This window comes from Gymnodraco acuticeps, unplaced genomic scaffold, assembly GCF_902827175.1.
Source record: "Gymnodraco acuticeps unplaced genomic scaffold, fGymAcu1.1, whole genome shotgun sequence".
Lineage (NCBI taxonomy): Eukaryota > Metazoa > Chordata > Actinopteri > Perciformes > Bathydraconidae > Gymnodraco > Gymnodraco acuticeps.
This window is the reverse complement of record NW_022991293.1, coordinates 1-21,070: the sequence shown is the minus strand read 5'-3', so window position 1 is coordinate 21,070 and position 21,070 is coordinate 1. Positions and strand designations below refer to the sequence as shown.

At 42.1% G+C, this 21,070-nt stretch overlaps 1 protein-coding gene across 1 annotated transcript; it reads left to right on the top strand.

The window, feature by feature from the left end:
• Positions 1 to 1,195: 1,195 nt before the first annotated feature.
• On the top strand, positions 1,196 to 18,501 carry LOC117562229 (HEAT repeat-containing protein 5A-like; the record flags this gene model as incomplete). Its single annotated transcript, XM_034240080.1, has 14 exons — positions 1,196 to 1,359; positions 3,674 to 3,779; positions 4,113 to 4,303; positions 5,855 to 6,014; positions 6,838 to 7,027; positions 7,698 to 7,867; positions 12,016 to 12,042; positions 12,774 to 12,918; positions 13,587 to 13,769; positions 14,930 to 15,172; positions 16,708 to 16,886; positions 17,406 to 17,474; positions 17,603 to 17,782; positions 18,264 to 18,501. Coding segments are annotated over 14 exons (2,245 nt in total), but the record flags the coding sequence as incomplete, so codon positions are not given.
• Between the last annotated feature and the right edge of the window lie 2,569 nt (positions 18,502 to 21,070).

Here is a 21,070-nt window from a genome sequence, read left to right as displayed (position 1 = left end):
TTTTTAAATAGTTATCACCACAATAAACCGTATATAATTTTGTCTTAATTTACATTATTTAATTTCATATGCTCTTCTTGTACATATCATATTCTATTGACATGTATATAGACTTTTTGCACTACTTTGTATTTTGTATTTTTGTATTTGACTATATATATAGACCCTCCAGAAAAATGCGGGCTAAAATCCTTGATTATGCGATTAAACATGCGGGGTTTTTATGTGATTTTATGCGGTGAAATTGCGGAAATTTGCGAAATATGCTAAATATATATTTTTAAATATTGGGATGTCTTATTTATTCTCTCTCACACACAACCTGCCACTAACGTTAAACCCCTTTACTATTCAATTAAACACATACAATGTTTATTTATTGTAAAAGCAATTGGGCTATTTTAATCACACTCTCTCACACACACACACACACACACACACACACACACACACACACACACACACACACACACACACACACACTTCTCCGCCTCAGTTCTGTTTTCATTTACTCGTTCGTTATCTGACCAGCTTCAATCTTGTAGGCTTCTCACCTTCGTTCCTTGTAGCCCTCGAAAGGGTTTTGGAGGTCGATGCCTCGGTGAACGTGAGTTGTTTAGCTTTCTTTCGGCAATTTTCGAATGTTTGAATGAATCAAAGTGGGTCGTCACCGTCGATGTTCTCTTATGCTCCAACACAGTTGCACGGGGTGCAGAATAGTTTCCCCCCACTTTCGTGCGAGACATCGGGGAACTGCTTTGCCCGGTCTTTAGCAGAAATGTTCGTCGGTAAATGAGATGGATTAGATTTGTTCATCTTGGTGTTTTCTCTCTCGTGTGAGCTCCACACGTTCACTCTACGGTGTTGTTTACCTTCTGTGATGCGTGAGCTGATGACGTCGCATCATCATCATCATCACTTCACGTCAAGACGAGTTAACTTTTTTTTCTCAACTTTGTGTGGAAAGATGCGGGGATTATGCGGCCTTTTGATAAATATGCGGCCTTTTAAAAATCTGCGCCATTTTGCTGATTATGCGGTAAATTATGCGATCGCATAATCACGTTTTTCTGGAGGGTCTAATATATGTTGCATTGTTGGAGGAGCTCAGGTCAGAAAAATGTCATTGCCATTCCTACACTGTAGCTTTGTGCATATGACAATACAACCTTTGAATCTGTGTGTGTGTTTCCAGCTCCACGGCAGCAGTGTGGGAGGAGGCTCTCTGGACAACGACGCCTTCAGCCTGTGTGAGAAAAGTGATGCTACTCCAGCTCCTCTTCCTCCACCCGTCGCTCTCACCGCTGCAGCTGCTCGTCTCTTCGGCGCGCTTTACCCCCACGTCATCTCCGCTCAGAGGTAAATCACATCCTCTCAGCTGCTCGAGATCAAAAACTACAAGTCAACTAGAACAGAAGGAGCGTCCTACAGCTTGGGTCACCTATCATGCTATTTGTAGGCAATAGCATAGGTCTCAGATATATACAAATATATAAAAAACATGTCTATGAAGTGTTTTGCTCAAAACACCAAACAGATCACCCATTCCAGCCATGCCTCATATCCCTCTATTTCACTTCCTGTTTCAAAAGTGCTGATTTGGGGATAAAGCTTTAATAAAAGGAGGGGTCTGAGCTCATGCGGGACCCGGCAGCTACTGTCTAAACTAAATGCTGCCGTGATGAAACGCCATATCATGGATCATCAAGGATTCTCTCTGAAACAGTCTGGAGCTCAAAGGCTTTCTCTCTTGCCGGTTATACCACAAGGTGAGTTCCTTTTTACTTCCTGCTTCTTCACACACATGCTCTCCAGTACAGGTTAGCTCTGAGTGTTAGCGATGCTAACGTAAACACCGACCATATTACGTCCAAAACAGTCGGGCATTGTTTCTGATAGCGACGTTTCTGATTGGGCCGTGGGTCCACATTTCAGATATTACGTCATATCGGACGCAAATCTGGATCAGCTCCGTTGTTCCCCGTTTTTAGAGATTTGGGTACGGAGGAAAAGAGAGAGGGTTTTATTTTCTGACGCTGCGTGAGTTCCCCGACACACCGGGGACACATGTTTATGTATACAAGACATCAACAAGTGACTTTTGCATGATAGGTCCCCTTTAACTATATCCATACTCACTGCTGATGTTGATCAGAAGGAACCTACTGTACATTCATTTAATTTGTATTTGTTCCGTTCATGGTAACTATGCACAACCTAATGTATAACAATTACATGTCTCTATAAACACACCATACCCGAAAAAGAGCAGGGACAAGAAAATAATCTTACATTGCCTGCCGCTTTCTCCAAAAAACAAATAGAAAAAGATGGCCTGTCCTTCATATTGGTCGTTGGACGCGGGGGATCGCCGTTCCCCCACTTATTTGGAGCCCCCACTTTTTTGAAGCATGATTTTTTTTTTTTTCATGGTTTTGAGAAACCATACTACTTTTTGCAGTACAGTAACTACATTTATTTTTTAACCTTTATTTAACCAGATAAGAAACATTGAGATTGGCAACGTTACTCATTATTACACATAACACAGACATATCAAATACAGAGAACACAACTGAGTAAACAAAAGACGAAAAGCAGTCACTACATTGTGCACATTTGGGACATTAAGGTGCACTACTTATTACTACAAGAGCAGCTGGTGGTAAGGACCTTCAGACAACTTCAACTTAAAACATGCGATTGAGACAAGTGCCCTCAGTTTTAGGTTTGATTGAAGGTCATTCCAAGACCAAGGACCATAATGAAAAATACTCCTTTCTCCAGCCTCAGTCCGCACGGCAGGAACCTGGACCCGTATCAGGCTCTGGATCTGAGGTTGTAAGAGAGGCAGTAACTAAAGTAGGACTAAGCATACCGGTAGTTTCTGTAGACCTGTCTGCCCGTTTTCTGAGTGCAAATGTTTGGGATGACCTAATTAAAATAGCGTCCACCCAGTAAAAACATCCCCTCTACACCACTGTTCACAGCCAATCATAACAGTATCGTAGGAAAATAAGAGAAACACAAAAACGTAGTTCCCACTTGACAGTTAATGGGAAAGAAACAAAAACACCAAAGCATCACATGAACAAGGAACATGCGACATCTGAGTCCAACTGGAGTAGAAGGAGGAACATTATTGTGTACATTTCATACAGCGTTTCAGTTTTGGAAACTAAGGCTAAGGTTAATTTTTTTGCCGTAATGCTGTTACTAACACTAGTGGGGAACTCACGGCTCACGGTTCACTTGTGCTGTTCCTCTTTGCACATTTTAAACTGAGACACTGCTCAAATATTGCTGAATATGTTATACCTACTTGTGCTGAGAGTTTTAATTGCAGAAAACCTACGCAAACTAATAGGATGAGCATATGTCTTTATGTATGTAAAATATAAGCGAAGCTGAGCTCTATGAACAAGTCTATGTGCTGCCATCACATGTGCAGTATTTACTTAAATGACACTTCAAACCACTGATTATTATTGATTTAACTACAGCAACCACCCGTCATTCAACACCCCATCACACATCCCTCCATACCTGTTATGTTTGCTGCACCCTTATTGTATTATACCCTTATTGTATTACACCTTATATGGCCTATATGTTGTACTTATTTATTCTTTGTTATCTCATTTGTGGCTTATGTATTATTTGTCTTTCTCAGAGTGAAGATATTGGAGCAGTTTGTGGAAACAGTGAACCAGCTGAAGGGTCAGCGGCAGCAGACGGTCCAGACACACGTTTGTGCCGCCCTCTGCAGCCTGCTCAAGGTAACACACCCACCAAGACCTGTGGTGTGTGGAGACCAAATGCAGAGCAATTACATGAAGTGTTAATGCAAAGACGTGAATTTAGCAGTGTAATGCACAAGTGCAAGTGCATAACACTGTGTCGCAAAAGCTATCAGTATTGAGATGCTCCTTTGTGAATCGCATTTAGAAAGCAAGCATTTAAAAAGTTGTTTGTTTTTTGTCTTTGTTACTACCAAACATTGAAAGTCAACCCTCTGACAAAGCATGATTCAAGGAACCTACCTGTATTCTCTTCCTCCTCGTCCTCCTCTTCCTCCTCTTCCTCCTCGTCCTCCTCCTCGTCCTCCTCAGCACCAGGGATGTATCCGTGGCTCTTTGGGTCCAGAAGAGGTTCGCTCCCCTGCTCTGTCTCTCCTCTCGGGGGCGCTAGAGAGCGTCAGTCCCCTGCTCAGATGTCTGGCTGCGGAGGGTCTGGCTCGGCTGGTTCAGGTGGTCGGAGACCCCGGATTCACCGTGTCCGTGTCCCTGCTCTGCTTCGACAGGTACGTTAACACACACCTTCATACATTGCTTTATATTCAAGATGCTGCCGACGGTGTTGGAGTGGACTCTCACTGCAGGAGAGGACCTTTGACGAATGCTCCCTTACTTACTTATACGTTTAATAAGTTAATACGTTTTAATTAATTTGAATAAGTATTCTTATATTCCTATTACAATGAAGCGTGATTCCTGCTGTTGTGAACAGACTACATGAAACAAGAAGTCTTCAAAATCATTGCAATCTATTTCCAGTCTTTATGATCTTAAAGTAGAAACAGCAAAAACTCAGGTCATGTTCCAAAAATATTCCTCACAAAGAGAGACTGTTACATAACAAACCAGAAATAGTTCAAAAAGCTTTAAATAACTTTGAGATCCAAATATATCAGTGCGTCTCAACATGTTATGATGCTTTGATGTCTTTATTGGGCAGGAAACGTCTCTCACGCAGCGTCCACACGGCGGCCTGCGTTGAAGCTTGCCGGTGGGCGTGTCTGAAGCTCGACCAACAACCAATCACATGAATCTCCCGCCCCGGACACACAAGCACGCGGTTTGATTGGCTAGAGCTTTTACTCTCATATGATTTGATTGGCTGACGCTTCCGTCGAAGCTTGAAAAGTTGAACTTTGCTCAACTTTTGAAGCGAGCAAAGCGAAGCGACGGAACCACAATGCAGTTCGGCAAAGCGTGACGTCACCCCATTCAAAGTGAATGGGAAGAAGCGTTGAAGCTTCAACGCACGCCGCCGTGTGGACGGGCCGTCAATGCACTTCTTTGGCTCATGAGGAGCCTTTGGACTTGTTTCAGTGTTTAAAGGTGGAAATGGAGTATTAATGATTTCCTCTTTAAGCGTACAGTGACTTTTAGTCTGCGTTTACCCCAAAAGTCGAAATTCTGAAAGGATACTAAAAAGTCACATTTCTGATAAAAAGCCAAAAATACTGAGAAAGTCAAAACTTCAGAAAAAAGTCAGAATTTTTGGAGAAAAGTCAAAATTCTGAGAAAAATTATAATTATGAAAAAAAAGTCAAAATTATGAAAGAAGGTCTAAACTTCTGAAAAAGTATGAACTATGAAAAAAAGTCAAAATGTTGGAAAAATAATCAAAATTCTGAAAATAGTCTAAATTGTCAAGAGCAAGCATTTTTTAAGAAAAGTCAAAATTATGAAAAAAAGGCAGAATTTTTGGAGAAAAGTCAAAATTATGAAAAAAATAAAAATGATGAAAGAAGGTCCAAACTTCTGAAAAAGTATGAACTATGAAAAAAAGTCAAAATTATGGAGAAAAAAAATCTAACTTCTGAAAATAGTCTAAATTCTCAGAGCAAGAATATTTTAAGAAAAGTCAAAATTATGAAAAAGTATGAATAATGTAAAAAAAAAAAATCTCAAGAGCTGAATCCTTGTAACTAATCGTTATTAAATATTGAGTTATTATTGATCCACCAAATACATCATAAAGAGACTTGAAACAGGTATATTTTAGCATCCTGAAGTCCATTCTTCTTCTACCTTTACTGCTGCCTCTAACCGTGCTGAACCTCCAGGCTGAAGACGTCTCGGGACGCAGCGTCTCGCAGTGGCTACTCCCTGGCTCTGGGGGCGCTGCACCGCTACACCGGAGGAATCAGCTCCGCTCAACACCTGTCCACCTGCCTGGGAGTGCTGTTCACCCTGAGCCAGGACAGCACCTCACCTGAGGTCCAGGTACGCACACATCAGTCCTTTCTCTGTCTGTTTGTCCATTGTTACTTACATTTTTCAAAAAAGATCCACAGATGAGGTGATTCTTACTTTGTGTTTCTCAATGTCGAGGACGCTTGCTTGGTAGCATATGTCTTCCGAGTCACTTGCTTCAGAAGCGAGGCAAGAATATTTCCTGGTATTCGGAAAACGAAGAGTGGAACAGGCGAGCAAGTGTGCAGGTGTGCGTCATATGAGAGGCCCCGCCTTATATTTTCCGCCACAGATTTGGGGAAATTGGTCCGTGCGCAAAGCATTGTGGGGATTTTGAGACCGCGGAGTCTACACATGTGCAGCCTCGAAATGTCTCGCTACGAAGTACGCCGGGCTCGGTAGAATTCCAAGTATGCTGGACATTGGAACAGTCCTTCGGCGGCACTCGATGACGTAGTATGCTTGAAATAGTGGCTCTGGAGCAGCCTTCCTCGACATTGAGGAACACCCAGAGTCTTTGACCATAACTGTGCAAAAGCGCAAAAGGCCTTTTCAAGTAAACCTTGAACCCTAAAACTGAAAAAGTCAGAACTATAAAAGAAAAGTGAAAATTCTGAAAAAAAGTCAACATTCTGAAAAAAAGTCCAAAAGAAAAGTCAGAACTATGAAAGAAAGGGTTGCGTTCAAAATAGGAAAGGTAGCAAGGTGGAAAGAGTCTTTGACCATAACTGTGCAAAAGCGCAAAAGACTCCTTGAACTGAAGGTAAACCTTGAACCATAAAACAAGTCTTAACCCTCAAACATTTGATTAAAGAAGTGCTAATAAACCCAAACTCTCCCCCCTGTGTTGCAGACCTGGTCTCTCCACAGCATGTCTCTGGTGGTGGATCTCTCCGGGGGTTTGTACCGCGCCCATGCCGAGGCGTCCTTCACTCTTGTGCTCCGGCTGCTGCTGTCTGCCCCCCCCACGCACCCTGAGGTGCACCACAGCCTGGGCCGCTGCCTACACGCCCTCATCACCTGCCTGGGCCCCGACCTGCAAGGTAAGAACATAAACAGAGACACAAGTGGTGTGTGTGTGTGTGTGTGTGTGTGTGTGTGTGTGTGTGTGTGTGTGTGTGTGTGTGTGTGTGTGGTGTGTGTGTGTGTGTGTGTGTGTGTGGTGTGTGTGTGTGTGTGTGTGTGTGTGTGTGTGTGTGTGTGTGTGTGTGTGTGTGTGTGTGTGTGTGTGTGTGTGTGTGTGTGTGTGTGTGTGTGTGTGTGTGTGTGTGTGTGTGTGTGTGTGTGTGTGTGTGTGTGTGTGTGTGTGGTGTGTGTGTGTGTGTGTGTGTGTGTGTGTGTGTGTAATATGATCAAGTGCAGATTCAAATATCAGGAAGCACAATATTTGTTAAAGGCTAAATATGTGTTAAAATAACATATTTTGTATCAAGTATTGTGGAGCTGGAGACATATCAAGGCCTCCAGACTTAATAACACCTACAGTATGTGTTTGGTGCAGATCCTCTTATAGCAGCATAATCATTTAATAAACTTTTCAATGATAAGAAGAATTATGGTTACGGAATTATCAATCCCTTCAATAATGTGAATCATTTCGCGATTGCAATATCAGGCAGCCCTAGTGGTGTGTGTTTGTGTTTTTATGTCAGGTGAAGGAGCTGTAGGAATCTTGAATCTCCTTGTGTGAATGCTGTGTGTTTCCTCCGCCAGGTGAGGGTGCAGCAGTGTCCTCTCTGCGCTCCAGCTGTCTGATTGGCTGCGGGGTGATGCAGGACAGTCCGGACTCTCTGGTTCAGGCCAGAGCCATTTCCTGTATGCAGCAGCTGCACATGTTCTCACCTCCACACATCAACCTGGCCAGCCTCGTACCTGCACTCTGCGTGAGTACACCTGAACTACACCTGAGTACACCTGATATACACCTGAGTACACCTGATATACACCTGAGTACACCTGATATACACCTGAGTACACCTGATATACACCTGAGTACACCTGATATACACCTGAGTACACCTGATATACTCCTGAGTACATCTGAACTACACCTGACTACACCTGATATACTCCTGAGTACATCTGATATACTCCTGAGTACATCTGAACTACACCTGATATACACCTGACTACACCTGATATACTCCTGAGTACATCTGAACTACACCTGACTACACCTGATATACACCTGAGTACACCTGATATACTCCTGAGTACACCTGATATACTCCTGAGTACACCTGATATACTCCTGAGTACATCTGAACTACACCTGATATACTCCTGAGTACACCTGATATACTCCTGAGTACATCTGAACTACACCTGATATACTCCTGAGTACACCTGATATACTCCTGAGTACATCTGAACTACACCTGATATACTCCTGAGTACATCTGAACTACACCTGATATACTCCTGAGTACACCTGATATACTCCTGAGTACATCTGAACTACACCTGATATACTCCTGAGTACACCTGATATACTCCTGAGTACATCTGAACTACACCTGATATACTCCTGAGTACACCTGATATACTCCTGAGTACACCTGATATACTCCTGAGTACACCTGATATACTCCTGAGTACATCTGAACTACACCTGACTACACCTGATATACACCTGAGTACACCTGATATACTATACACCTGAGTACACCTGATATACTCCTGACTACACCTGATATACACCTGACTACACCTGATATACACCTGACTACACCTGATATACTCCTGACTACACCTGATATACACCTGAGTACACCTGATATACTCCTGACTACATCTGAACTACACCTGACTACACCTGATATACACCTGAGTACACCTGATATACACCTGAGTACACCTGATATACTCCTGAGTACACCTGAACTACACCTGACTACACCTGATATACACCTGATATACACCTGAGTACACCTGATATACACCTGATATACACCTGAGTACACCTGATATACTCCTGACTACACCTGATATACACCTGAGTACACCTGATATACTCCTGACTACATCTGAACTACACCTGAGTACACCTGATATACACCTGAGTACACCTGATATACTCCTGACTACACCTGATATACTCCTGACTACACCTGATATACACCTGATATACTCCTGAGTACACCTGAGTACACCTGATATACACCTGACTACACCTGATATACTCCTGACTACACCTGATATACACCTGAGTACACCTGAGTACACCTGATATACACCTGAGTACACCTGAGTACACCTGATATACACCTGACTACACCTGATATACTCCTGACTACACCTGATATACACCTGAGTACACCTGATATACACCTGAGTACACCTGAGTACACCTGATATACACCTGACTACACCTGATATACTCCTGACTACACCTGATATACACCTGAGTACATCTGATATACACCTGAGTACACCTGATATACACCTGAGTACACCTGATATACACCTGAGTACACCTGAGTACACCTGATATACTCCTGACTACATCTGAACTACACCTGACTACACCTGATATACACCTGAGTACACCTGATATACTCCTGAGTACACCTGAACGACACCTGACTACACCTGATATACACCTGATATACACCTGAGTACACCTGATATACTCCTGACTACACCTGATATACACCTGAGTACACCTGATATACACCTGACTACATTTGAACTACACCTGAGTACACCTGATATACACCTGAGTACACCTGATATACACCTGAGTACACCTGATATACACCTGAGTACACCTGATATACTCCTGACTACACCTGATATACACCTGAGTACACCTGATATACTCCTGACTACATTTGAACTACACCTGAGTACACCTGATATACACCTGAGTACACCTGATATACACCTGAGTACACCTGATATACTCCTGACTACACCTGATATACACCTGAGTACACCTGATATACTCCTGAGTACACCTGATATACACCTGACTACACCTGATATACTCCTGACTACACCTGATATACACCTGAGTACACCTGATATACTCCTGACTACATCTGAACTACACCTGACTACACCTGATATACACCTGAGTACACCTGATATACTCCTGACTACATCTGAACTACACCTGACTACACCTGATATACACCTGAGTACACCTGATATACACCTGAGTACATCTGAACTACACCTGAGTACACCTGATATACTCCTGACTACACCTGATATACACCTGAGTACACCTGATATACTCCTGACTACATCTGAACTACACCTGACTACACCTGATATACACCTGAGTACACCTGATATACTCCTGACTACATCTGAACTACACCTGAGTACACCTGATATACACCTGAGTACACCTGATATACACCTGACTACACCTGATATACTCCTGACTACACCTGATATACACCGGAGTACACCTGATATACACCTGAGTACACCTGAACTACACCTGATATACACCTGAGTACACCTGATATACTCCTGAGTACACCTGATATACTCCTGAGTACACCTGATATACTCCTGACTACACCTGATATACACCTGAGTACACCTGAACTACACCTGATATACACCTGAGTACACCTGATATACTCCTGAGTACACCTGAACGACACCTGACTACACCTGATATACACCTGATATACACCTGAGTACACCTGATATACTCCTGACTACACCTGATATACACCTGAGTACACCTGATATACTCCTGACTACATCTGAACTACACCTGAGTACACCTGATATACACCTGAGTACACCTGATATACTCCTGAGTACACCTGATATACACCTGAGTACACCTGATTACACCTGATATACACCTGAGTACACCTGATATACACCTGAGTACACCTGATATACTCCTGAGTACACCTGATATACACCTGACTACACCTGATATACTCCTGACTACACCTGATATACACCTGAGTACATCTGAACTACACCTGAGTACACCTGATATACACCTGAGTACACCTGATATACACCTGACTACACCTGATATACTCCTGACTACACCTGATATACACCTGAGTACACCTGATATACTCCTGACTACATCTGAACTACACCTGACTACACCTGATATACACCTGAGTACACCTGATATACTCCTGACTACATCTGAACTACACCTGAGTACACCTGATATACACCTGAGTACACCTGATATACACCTGATATACTCCTGACTACACCTGATATACACCTGAGTACACCTGATATACTCCTGACTACATCTGAACTACACCTGACTACACCTGATATACACCTGAGTACACCTGATATACACCTGACTACACCTGATATACACCTGAGTACACCTGATATACTCCTGACTACATCTGAACTACACCTGAACTACACCTGATATACACCTGAGTACACCTGAACTACACCTGATATACACCTGAGTACACCTGAACTACACCTGATATACACCTGAGTACACCTGATATACTCCTGACTACATCTGAACTACACCTGATATACACCTGAGTACACCTGATATACACCTGACTACATCTGAACTACACCTGATATACACCTGAGTACATCTGAACTACACCTGACTACACCTGATATACACCTGAGTACACCTGATATACACCTGAGTACATCTGAACTACACCTGACTACACCTGATATACACCTGAGTACACCTGAACTACACCTGATATACACCCGACTACACCTGATATACACCTGACTACATCTGAACTACACCTGAACTAGACCTGAACTACACTGATATACACCTACAGCATAGAGTTATATTGTTTTTAGCAAATGTCTGAAGGGGAAGGGGAAGAGCTTTGACTAAGCCAATTGTTCACACCTCTTTAGTCTTAGTTGTGGTGAAAAACATTTATTTATAAAATGTTAGACACAGAATCAACTAAAGAATACCCAAAAACAATGCAATTAACATCAATTCAATGATCTGTTAGTAACACTGTAACCAAACAAATATCAAGGGCTTATTTTGAGTACTTTGACCCTGTGTTGTGTCTTGCAGGAGATCTTGTTGGATTATTCTTTGTTGGTAGGTTCTCTCTCGAAAGGCCTGAAGCTGTTTGTCTCACTTTACTTTTCAGCTTGTTTCTCCATCAACACTTTCATGTTCATAACATGAAACACGTCACACAGGTTTATCATCTTTTCTGTTGGTACCCTAATAACCCGCACGTGTTTTTCAGTTTACTTTAACACTGCACTAACCCCCTGCCTGCTGGCTGTTTGTTTCTCCTACAGTGAAAATACTCAGTGTTTCCTCCAGAAAGAACTCTCAAATTCATCTAAATATTATTACTAAGAGTCATCCTGTGAATTTATTCAATGATAAAGGATCCTTAACATAACTCATTAACCAGCAGTTAGCAATCTATTCTTTTAGATAATAATAATAATTATAATAAAAATACTATTTGGATAAAACACTAATTGTTTCGTCAAGGAAAGAATATCCAACATCTTCTTGGTTTGATATCCAAAAAGTATATCTAATCTTACATCGAATGTAATCAATCTGTGTTTTTCTAGATTAGGGAACTCGTAGCTAATAATTATCACTATTTTAACAGATGTTTTGAGGAAATGTAGTCAATTAATTATTTAGTAATTCAAATATGAAAATGTTTGAAAAGTTTAATTTCTGAAACTGGAGGAAACATTGTGTGTAGCTGCATGCCTGATACACCTTACACCTGCTGTGATAACAGAGAAGCAGTGTTAACTCAATTCTGTGTTAACTGTGTGTGTGTGTGTGTGTGTCAGGCCCACCTGTGCAGCTCGTACCTGTGTCTGCGCCGGGCCGTGGTTGCGTGTCTGCGGCAGCTGGTGCAGCGGGAGGCGCTGGAGGTTTCTGAACACGCTGTGACGCTGGTCAAAGAGCTGCCCAGACGAGACAACACACAGCTGGGTCAGCAGCTAAAGCTTAATACATTCATTATATTATATTATCATGTCAGTTTAAACATCCAGGCATGTTTGAATACGTTTAATAATACTGTTCCTGGCATTACAATGTGTTTCCTATATGATGTTTCCAGAAAAAGTTACATTACTTCTTCATTAACATCTAGTTTTCCACATTCAGAATTCACAACAATTCCATTACGTTCTTATTATGAAAAGCACATCCAAGCAGTGGCGGTTCTAGACCAATTTGACTGGGGGGGCCAGGCTGGGGCCAGTTATTTTCTGAGGGGGGCACAATAAATGCAGGACCAAAAAGACAAAGACAGTATGAAGTAATTGCGCATAAGAAAACAATGCAATACAGTTATTGGTATTTGTTTCAGTACACATATTTATTTCAGATACTTATAGTTTTTACGCTCGAATGGGTCCGACTAGAATGACAAATAGCGTTAGTTCCGCCTATTCCGTTTAATCATAAACTTATTTTTTTCCCTTTTTATGAATAACATATTTGCGGCACATTCAGTCCGAAACACAGTGATTTATCTTTATTGTATTTCATGTTGCATTCACAGTTTATTACACATATTTCTTTCCCATCATTCAGAACATCAAGACAATTATTTCTCCCTACACTGACACCTAACACCCCCCCTCTCTCTGCAGACGTCACCATAAAGGAGGTGGGTCTGGAAGGAGCTCTGTTCACTCTGCTGGACCGAGAGTCTGATCCCGGTCTGAGGCGGGACATCCAGGAGACGCTGGTCCACATGATGTCCTCCAGCGCCACCAGCGGGAAGCTGGGACACTGGCTCAAACTGTGCAAGGACGTCCTCTCTGCAACCACCGGTGGGTTCAATTGTTGCAGTACTTGTTCTTTGTTTTCCAAATCTTTTTATGAATTTTCTTGTTCAACACAGAATTCCCACAGATGGGCAGCTTCTACTGAAGCCTTCAGAGTAAATCGCCAGAACACCGACACCTCCTCATCTCCACCGCTCCCATGTTTTCTTTTGTGTTGCCATAAGTTAGTCTCTCTCCGTTGGTACGCTGGGCTAATGCTAATGCTAATAATGCTAATGCGAGCAAATAAACTGGCGTCTTCACAAAACTTTTTGGGAGTTTTACGGGGCGTGGCTTGCAATCCGCCCAGCCAATCAGAAATGGGAACCTTTTTCTCCCATGAAAGTACCTGCTCTCTAGCAGGGACTGAAAAGGGGCTGGAAAGGTTCTCATGAACTAATTTTAGTTCCGAATTTTGTTGGTGTGAACGCACATTTTCGGAACTATACTGGGAAAAGTACTGCGGTGTGAAAGCGTCCAACAATGCAGTGAGTTGTGAAAACATGTAGCATTACATTCAAAAAGTATAGAAAATAAAAAAAAACACCAGCAGCAAAGTCTAGTGAACAAATAATTATGCCGGAGATAGTCCTACCCTCCCCATCCCCCCAACCCAACAGTACTTGTGCTAATAGAAATAAACAATATTTGGTGAGCTTAGACGTGAAGCAGCCTGCAAAGGGTGATGTTTTTATTTATTACCCTGCATTTTATTTGGCTGGCGCTTTCATCAGAAGCACTTTACAAAAAGTGCAATCGACTGTGAAGATATTTAGTAAAAAAGCCAGGCTGCAGTGGAAACAGGTGGTTTTTCAGTCTGCAAGTGAAGATGTGTTGACTTTCTGTTGTCCTTAGATCAATATCATTACATTCATTTAATGTAATGTCAGAAGGTGGTTTCTAAATACATATAAATCATAAATATAAATCCCAATCATCAAACATTGAAACATTACATATTCTCTATCACACTAACATTTATACAGACGGATTAAAATACAAATCTATAAAATATAAATACCAGCCGATAAACTTTGTGACCCAAGTTGCGAACGGTTGAGTTCATATTTATGAAGGTAATGAAGATCCTAAAATGCTAATACAAGCTCGTTAGTGGACCTGTAGTTTCCACTGTCAGGGATGAACCTTTCTGTAATCTCTCTCAGACTGTCGGGCTCCGGTGGAGTTGCGTCAGGAGGAGGAGGAGGAGGCGGACGCCGCTCGAGACGACGACTCCTCGGCCTTCAAAGCTCGCTCTGAGTCCAGCGGCCCGTTCACCGCGCTGCGCTGGGCCACGCGCCGCTTCGCCATGGAGTGTGTGTGTCGCATCATCGCTCAGTGTGAGACTTCTGACCCGGCGCACTTCGACATGGCTCTGGCTCAGGAGCGCCGCCTGCAGGAGAGCACAGGTAAGAGAGTGCAGAATGTTAAAGGTGTCCTACCGTTCAAAATGCACTTTTTGATGTCTCTTATACATAAACATGTGTCCCTGGTGTGTCAGGAGAATCACAAAGTGTCAGGAAATAAAACCCTCTCTCTTTTCCTCCGTACCCAAATCTCTAAAAACGGGGGAACAACGGAGCTGATCCAGATTTGCGTCCGATATGACGTAATATCTGAAATGTGGACCCACGGCCCAATCAGAAACGTTTGCGCAATACGCAACGTTTTGGACGTGATATGGTCTTTGTTTACATTAGCAATCATCGCTAACACTCATAGCTAACCTGTACTGGAGAGAGTATGTGAAATAAAGAAAGGAACTCACCTTGTGGTAAACCCGCTAGAGAAAAAGCATTTGAGCTCCATACTGTTTCAGAAATAATCCTTGATGTGGTTTGGAACATGATGGCGTTTCATCACGGCAGCATTTAGCTGAGAATCTTTTTTTTTAAAGCTAAGGACCCAGAATCGGCCCTTCTGGGGCTGCGTCTCAGGTCGGTTAAATGGATTCCTTGCGTCGTTTCCCTGCGTTTAGTCCCTCCCACCAGGGAAGCATGGAGGGACGCAAGGAAACCACGAGAAGCAGGGAAATGAGTTTTAGGAGCAATGGGACGTCGTTTCCTCCGGAGCGTCACGTGAAGCGACGTCCGTTTGTGATGACGCTGCACAGCTGATCGTCTGACAGCAGCTCTGTCCCCGTTATTTCCACACACACCCCCGCCTCTGTTAGCACACATTTACTGACACAAACATTAGTATCATCTGTTGTAGACCCCAATAAATAAAATAAAATAAGAAGTAATTCTCAAAAAAGATAAACGCCATTCTTAGAATGTATAAACGAAAAAAGCGATCATGAAAATGTTTCCAATAAATGAATAAAATGATTTTTGACCACTTAGTTGTTCAGATATATCACATATTTGTCACTAAATGAAACATGAATTGAAACAAAACACAGAATAAACTGAGGAGTGACTCTCGTGAGGTTCATGTGTTTTCTTCACTCCGCTGGGAAACTGCTCTCATGTCAAGAAGCATCAGATCAGTGCATGCACTGCATCGTCCAATCAGTGAGCGATACACAATAAGGGGGCGGGGCGAGTGGCTGAGGATTTCATCGAAGGATGGTCTGGTGGTTCCTCGATTATCGCTCCTCCGTTATAACTCCTCGATCCTCGCTCCTCCGGCACAAATAAGGCCGCTGGGACGCTACTCAAGATGGCGCAGACAAATCAACTTCTGGTGATACCGAGACCGAGGAGCGAGGAAATGAGAAATAACTGAAGTGAGACGCAGCCTCTCACAGGGCTGGAATAGAGGGATATGAGGGATGTCTAAAATGCATCATCTGTTTGTATTTTGAGCAAAACACATCATAGACATGTTTTTTATATCTGAGAACCATAATATGTGCCCTAAAAATAGCATGATAGGAAACCTTTAAGTTGCAGACCTCCCTAACCCTAACCCTCACCTCCCCCCCCCCCCCCCCCCTCAGACTTCCTGGTGCTCCACCTGGCTGACCTGGTCCGCATGGCCTTCATGGCGGCGACGGATCACAGCGACCAGCTGAGACTGGCAGGTCTTCAGACCCTGCTCGTTATCATCAGACGCTTCTCTGCCATCCCTGAACCAGAGTTCCCCGGTCATGTGATCCTGGAGCAGTACCAGGCCAACGTAAGGACTGATCCAACTGTGCATCACAAGGGGTGTTTTGGCTTTAACATTTCCATTGTGTTATCATATTTGCTGTGACAATGCATTTGGTATCCAATTGTATTTTGTTGGAAGCTAGATCAGAGTGTAGCCAAAAGAAAACCAAACATGCTACATTCCTAATTTTCAGCACAAAAAAACATTATTGGCTGTTAAGTTTCTGTCTTTCTTTGAAGTGACGCACAAGGGTTATATAAAAAAAAAACAAGGTCTTAAAGAAAAACAGAATACAGAGAAGTTGCAGTGGAGGGAAATGTGTATTCTGATAACCTGGAGGAGTTATTCTCACAGCTATTGTTCTGTTTTAATCTTCAAAACATACTGTTATTATTTTCACTACTGATTTAATATTTGGATTACTTTTTGCAGAATTGTTGTTATCCTATTAAACTTGAAAAAAAAAGGAAATAAATGCTCTATTTGGATGGCTGTGTGATACACTGATTAATGGTTATAATTGTTCATGTATTTTATGTGCAGGTTGGAGCTGCTCTCAGACCAGCCTTCTCTGCTGACGCTCCTCCTGACATCACCGCCAAGGCCTGCCAGGTGACCAATCATCACAAATCATTTTAATAAATCTAAATGTTTACTTGTGGTGCTGCCAGGTTACAGCTGTCAGAGACTTCATCAAACACCATGTTGTGTAACCTGCTGTGACCTTTGACCCCTCTCAGGTGTGCAGCGCCTGGATAGCGAGCGGTGTGGTCAGTGACCTGCGCGACCTGCGGCGCGTCCACCAGCTCCTTGCCTCCTCATTGGCTAAAGTCCAGGCGGGGAGGGACCCGTCCAGCCAGCTGTACAACGAGGCCACCGTCACCATGGAAACACTGGCTGTCCTGAAGGCCTGGGCCGAGGTGTGTTATATCGTTTTTGATTATTTACATTTTAATTTTTTGCAATGAAAACTTTGAAAGTTTTTCACGAAGAAATATTTGTATTTGGCCCAAATATATATTTAAATACAGTATATTGTTGTTTCAAAGCCTATTTCCATTAGTATTAAATATTATACAGTTATATTCATGAAGATTTTAAAATATAAACACAGCAGATTATATTGAAGGTACAGGATTGTAAATTTGTGGAAAGCTTAAATAAAATAAAACATTACAAGGAAATGTGTCTTTATTACTAAATAAAAGAGACAACAATACATCTAAGAGTAACTTATTTCATTTAGAGCTGCAATTAAAATATATATGTATATATTGTATATTCTTGGAGTATTTTACTGAAATGTATTTATTTAGGATTAACCCTTTGAGATGAACCATTTTGTTTTCAAGGGGGTCCTTATTTGACTTTGATATTATCTGATTGTCTTGTGTCTCTCAGGTTTACATTGTGGCGGTTCAGAGGAGCAGACAGGAGGAGAGCTCTGATAGGACGGCTGACCTCTCAGTCTCCTCCTCTCTGGCCAATGACAGCTCAGGCTCAGAGTCTGGAGGGGCGGGCCTCCTGAAGTTGGTCCAATCAGATCTGTGTACGCTGAGCCGCCTGTGGTTGTCTGCGCTGCAGGACTACGCCCTGCTGACCCTCCCTCAGGAGTACGCAGCGCAGCTACCTGACACAGGTAGGAGGAGGAGGAGGAACCAGGTCATTATTTAAAAAGAAGCACTTCAGGAACATTTATTTTTGTGGCTTGTGGCAAGGCAAGGCAACGCAAGTTTATTTATACAGCACACATATACCCTAGCACCCTATAGAACACAGAAACCTATAGAACACAGAACCCTATAGAACACAGAACCCTATAGAACACAGAACCCTATAGAACACAGAACCCTATAGAACACATAAACCTATAGAACACAGAACCCTATAGAACACATAACCCTATAGAACACAGAAACCTATAGAGCACAGAACCCTATAGAACACAGAACCCTATAGAACACAGACCCTATAGAATACAGACCCTATAGAACACAGACCCTATAGAACACAGACCCTATAGAACACAGACCCTATAGAACACATAACCCTATAGAGCACAGAAACCTATAGAACACAGAACCCTATAGAACACAGCACCCTATAGAACACAGAACCCTATAGAACACAGAACCCTATAGAACACAGAACCCTATAGAACACATAACCTATAGAACACATAACCCTATAGAACACAGAAACCTATAGAGCACAGAACCCTATAGAACACAGAACCCTATAGAACACAGACCCTATAGAACACATAACCTATAGAACACATAACCCTATAGAGCACAGAAACCTATAGAACACAGAACCCTATAGAACACATAAACCTATAGAACACAGACCCTATAGAACACATAACCCTATAGAACACAGAAACCTATAGAGCACAGAACCCTATAGAACACAGAACCCTATAGAACACAGAACCCTATAGAACACATAACCCTATAGAGCACAGAAACCTATAGAACACAGAACCCTATAGAACACATAACCCTATAGAACACAGAAACCTATAGAGCACCGAACCCTATAGAACACAGAACCCTATAGAACACAGAACCCTATAGAACACAGACCCTATAGAACACAGCACCCTATAGAACACAGAACCCTATAGAACACAGACCCTATAGAACACAGACCCTATAGAACACAGAACCCTATAGAACACAGACCCTATAGAACACAGACCCTATAGAACACAGACCCTATAGAACACATAACTCTATAGAGCACAGAACCCTATAGAACACATAACCCTATAGAACACAGACCCTATAGAACACATAACCCTATAGAGCATAGAAACCTATAGAACACAGAACCCAATAGAGCACATAACCCTGAAGAACACATAACCCTGTAGAACACAGAACCCTATAGAACACAGAACCCAATAGAGCACATAACCCTGAAGAACACATAACCCTGTAGAACACAGAACCCTATAGAACACAGAACCCTATAGAGCACATAACCCTATAGAACACAGAACCCTATAGAGCACAGAAACCTATAGAACACAGAACCCTATAGAGCACAGAAACCTATAGAACACAGAAACCTATAGAACACAGAACCCTATAGAGCACAGAAACCTATAGAACACAGAACCCTATAGAACACATAACCCTATAGAACACAGAAACCTATAGAACACAGAACCCTGTAGAGCACATAACCCTGTAGAGCACATAACCCTATAGAACACAGAACCCTATAGAACACATAACCCTATAGAACACAGAACCCTATAGAACACAGAACCCTATAGAACACAGAACCCTATAGAACACATAACCCTATAGAACACAGAACCCTATAGAACACATAACCCTATAGAACACATAACCCTATATAACACATAACCCTATATAACACATAACCCTATATAACACATAACCCTATAGAAAACAGAACCCTATAGAAAACAGAACCCTATAGAACGCATAACCCTATAGAGCACATAACCCTATAGAACACATAACCCTATAGAACACATAACCCTATAGAACACAGACACTATAGAACACAGAACCCTATAGAACACATAACCCTATAGAACACAGAACCCTATAGAACACATAACCCTATAGAACACATAACCCTATATAACACATAACCCTATATAACACATAACCCTATATAACACATAACCCTATATAACACATAACCCTATAGAAAACAGAACCCTATAGAAAACAGAACCCTATAGAACGCATAACCCTATAGAGCACATAACCCTATAGAGCGCATAACGCTATAGAACATATAACCCTATAGAACACATAACCCTATAGAACACATAACCCTATAGAACACATAACCATATCGAACACAGAACCCTATAGAACACAGAAACCTATAGAACACATAACCCTATAGAACACAGAACCCTATAGAGCACATAACCCTATATAACACAGAAACCTATCGAACACAGAACCCAATAGAACACAGAACCCTATAGAACCCTATAGAACCCAGAAACCTATAGAACCCAGAAACCTATAGAACCCAGAACCCTATAGAACACAGAAACCTATATAACACAGAAATAACACAGAACCCTATAGAACACAGAACCATATAGAACACAGAACCCTATAGAACACAGAACCATATAGAACACAGAACCCTATAGAACACACAGAACGCTATAGAACACAGAACCCTATAGAACACACCACAGGAGA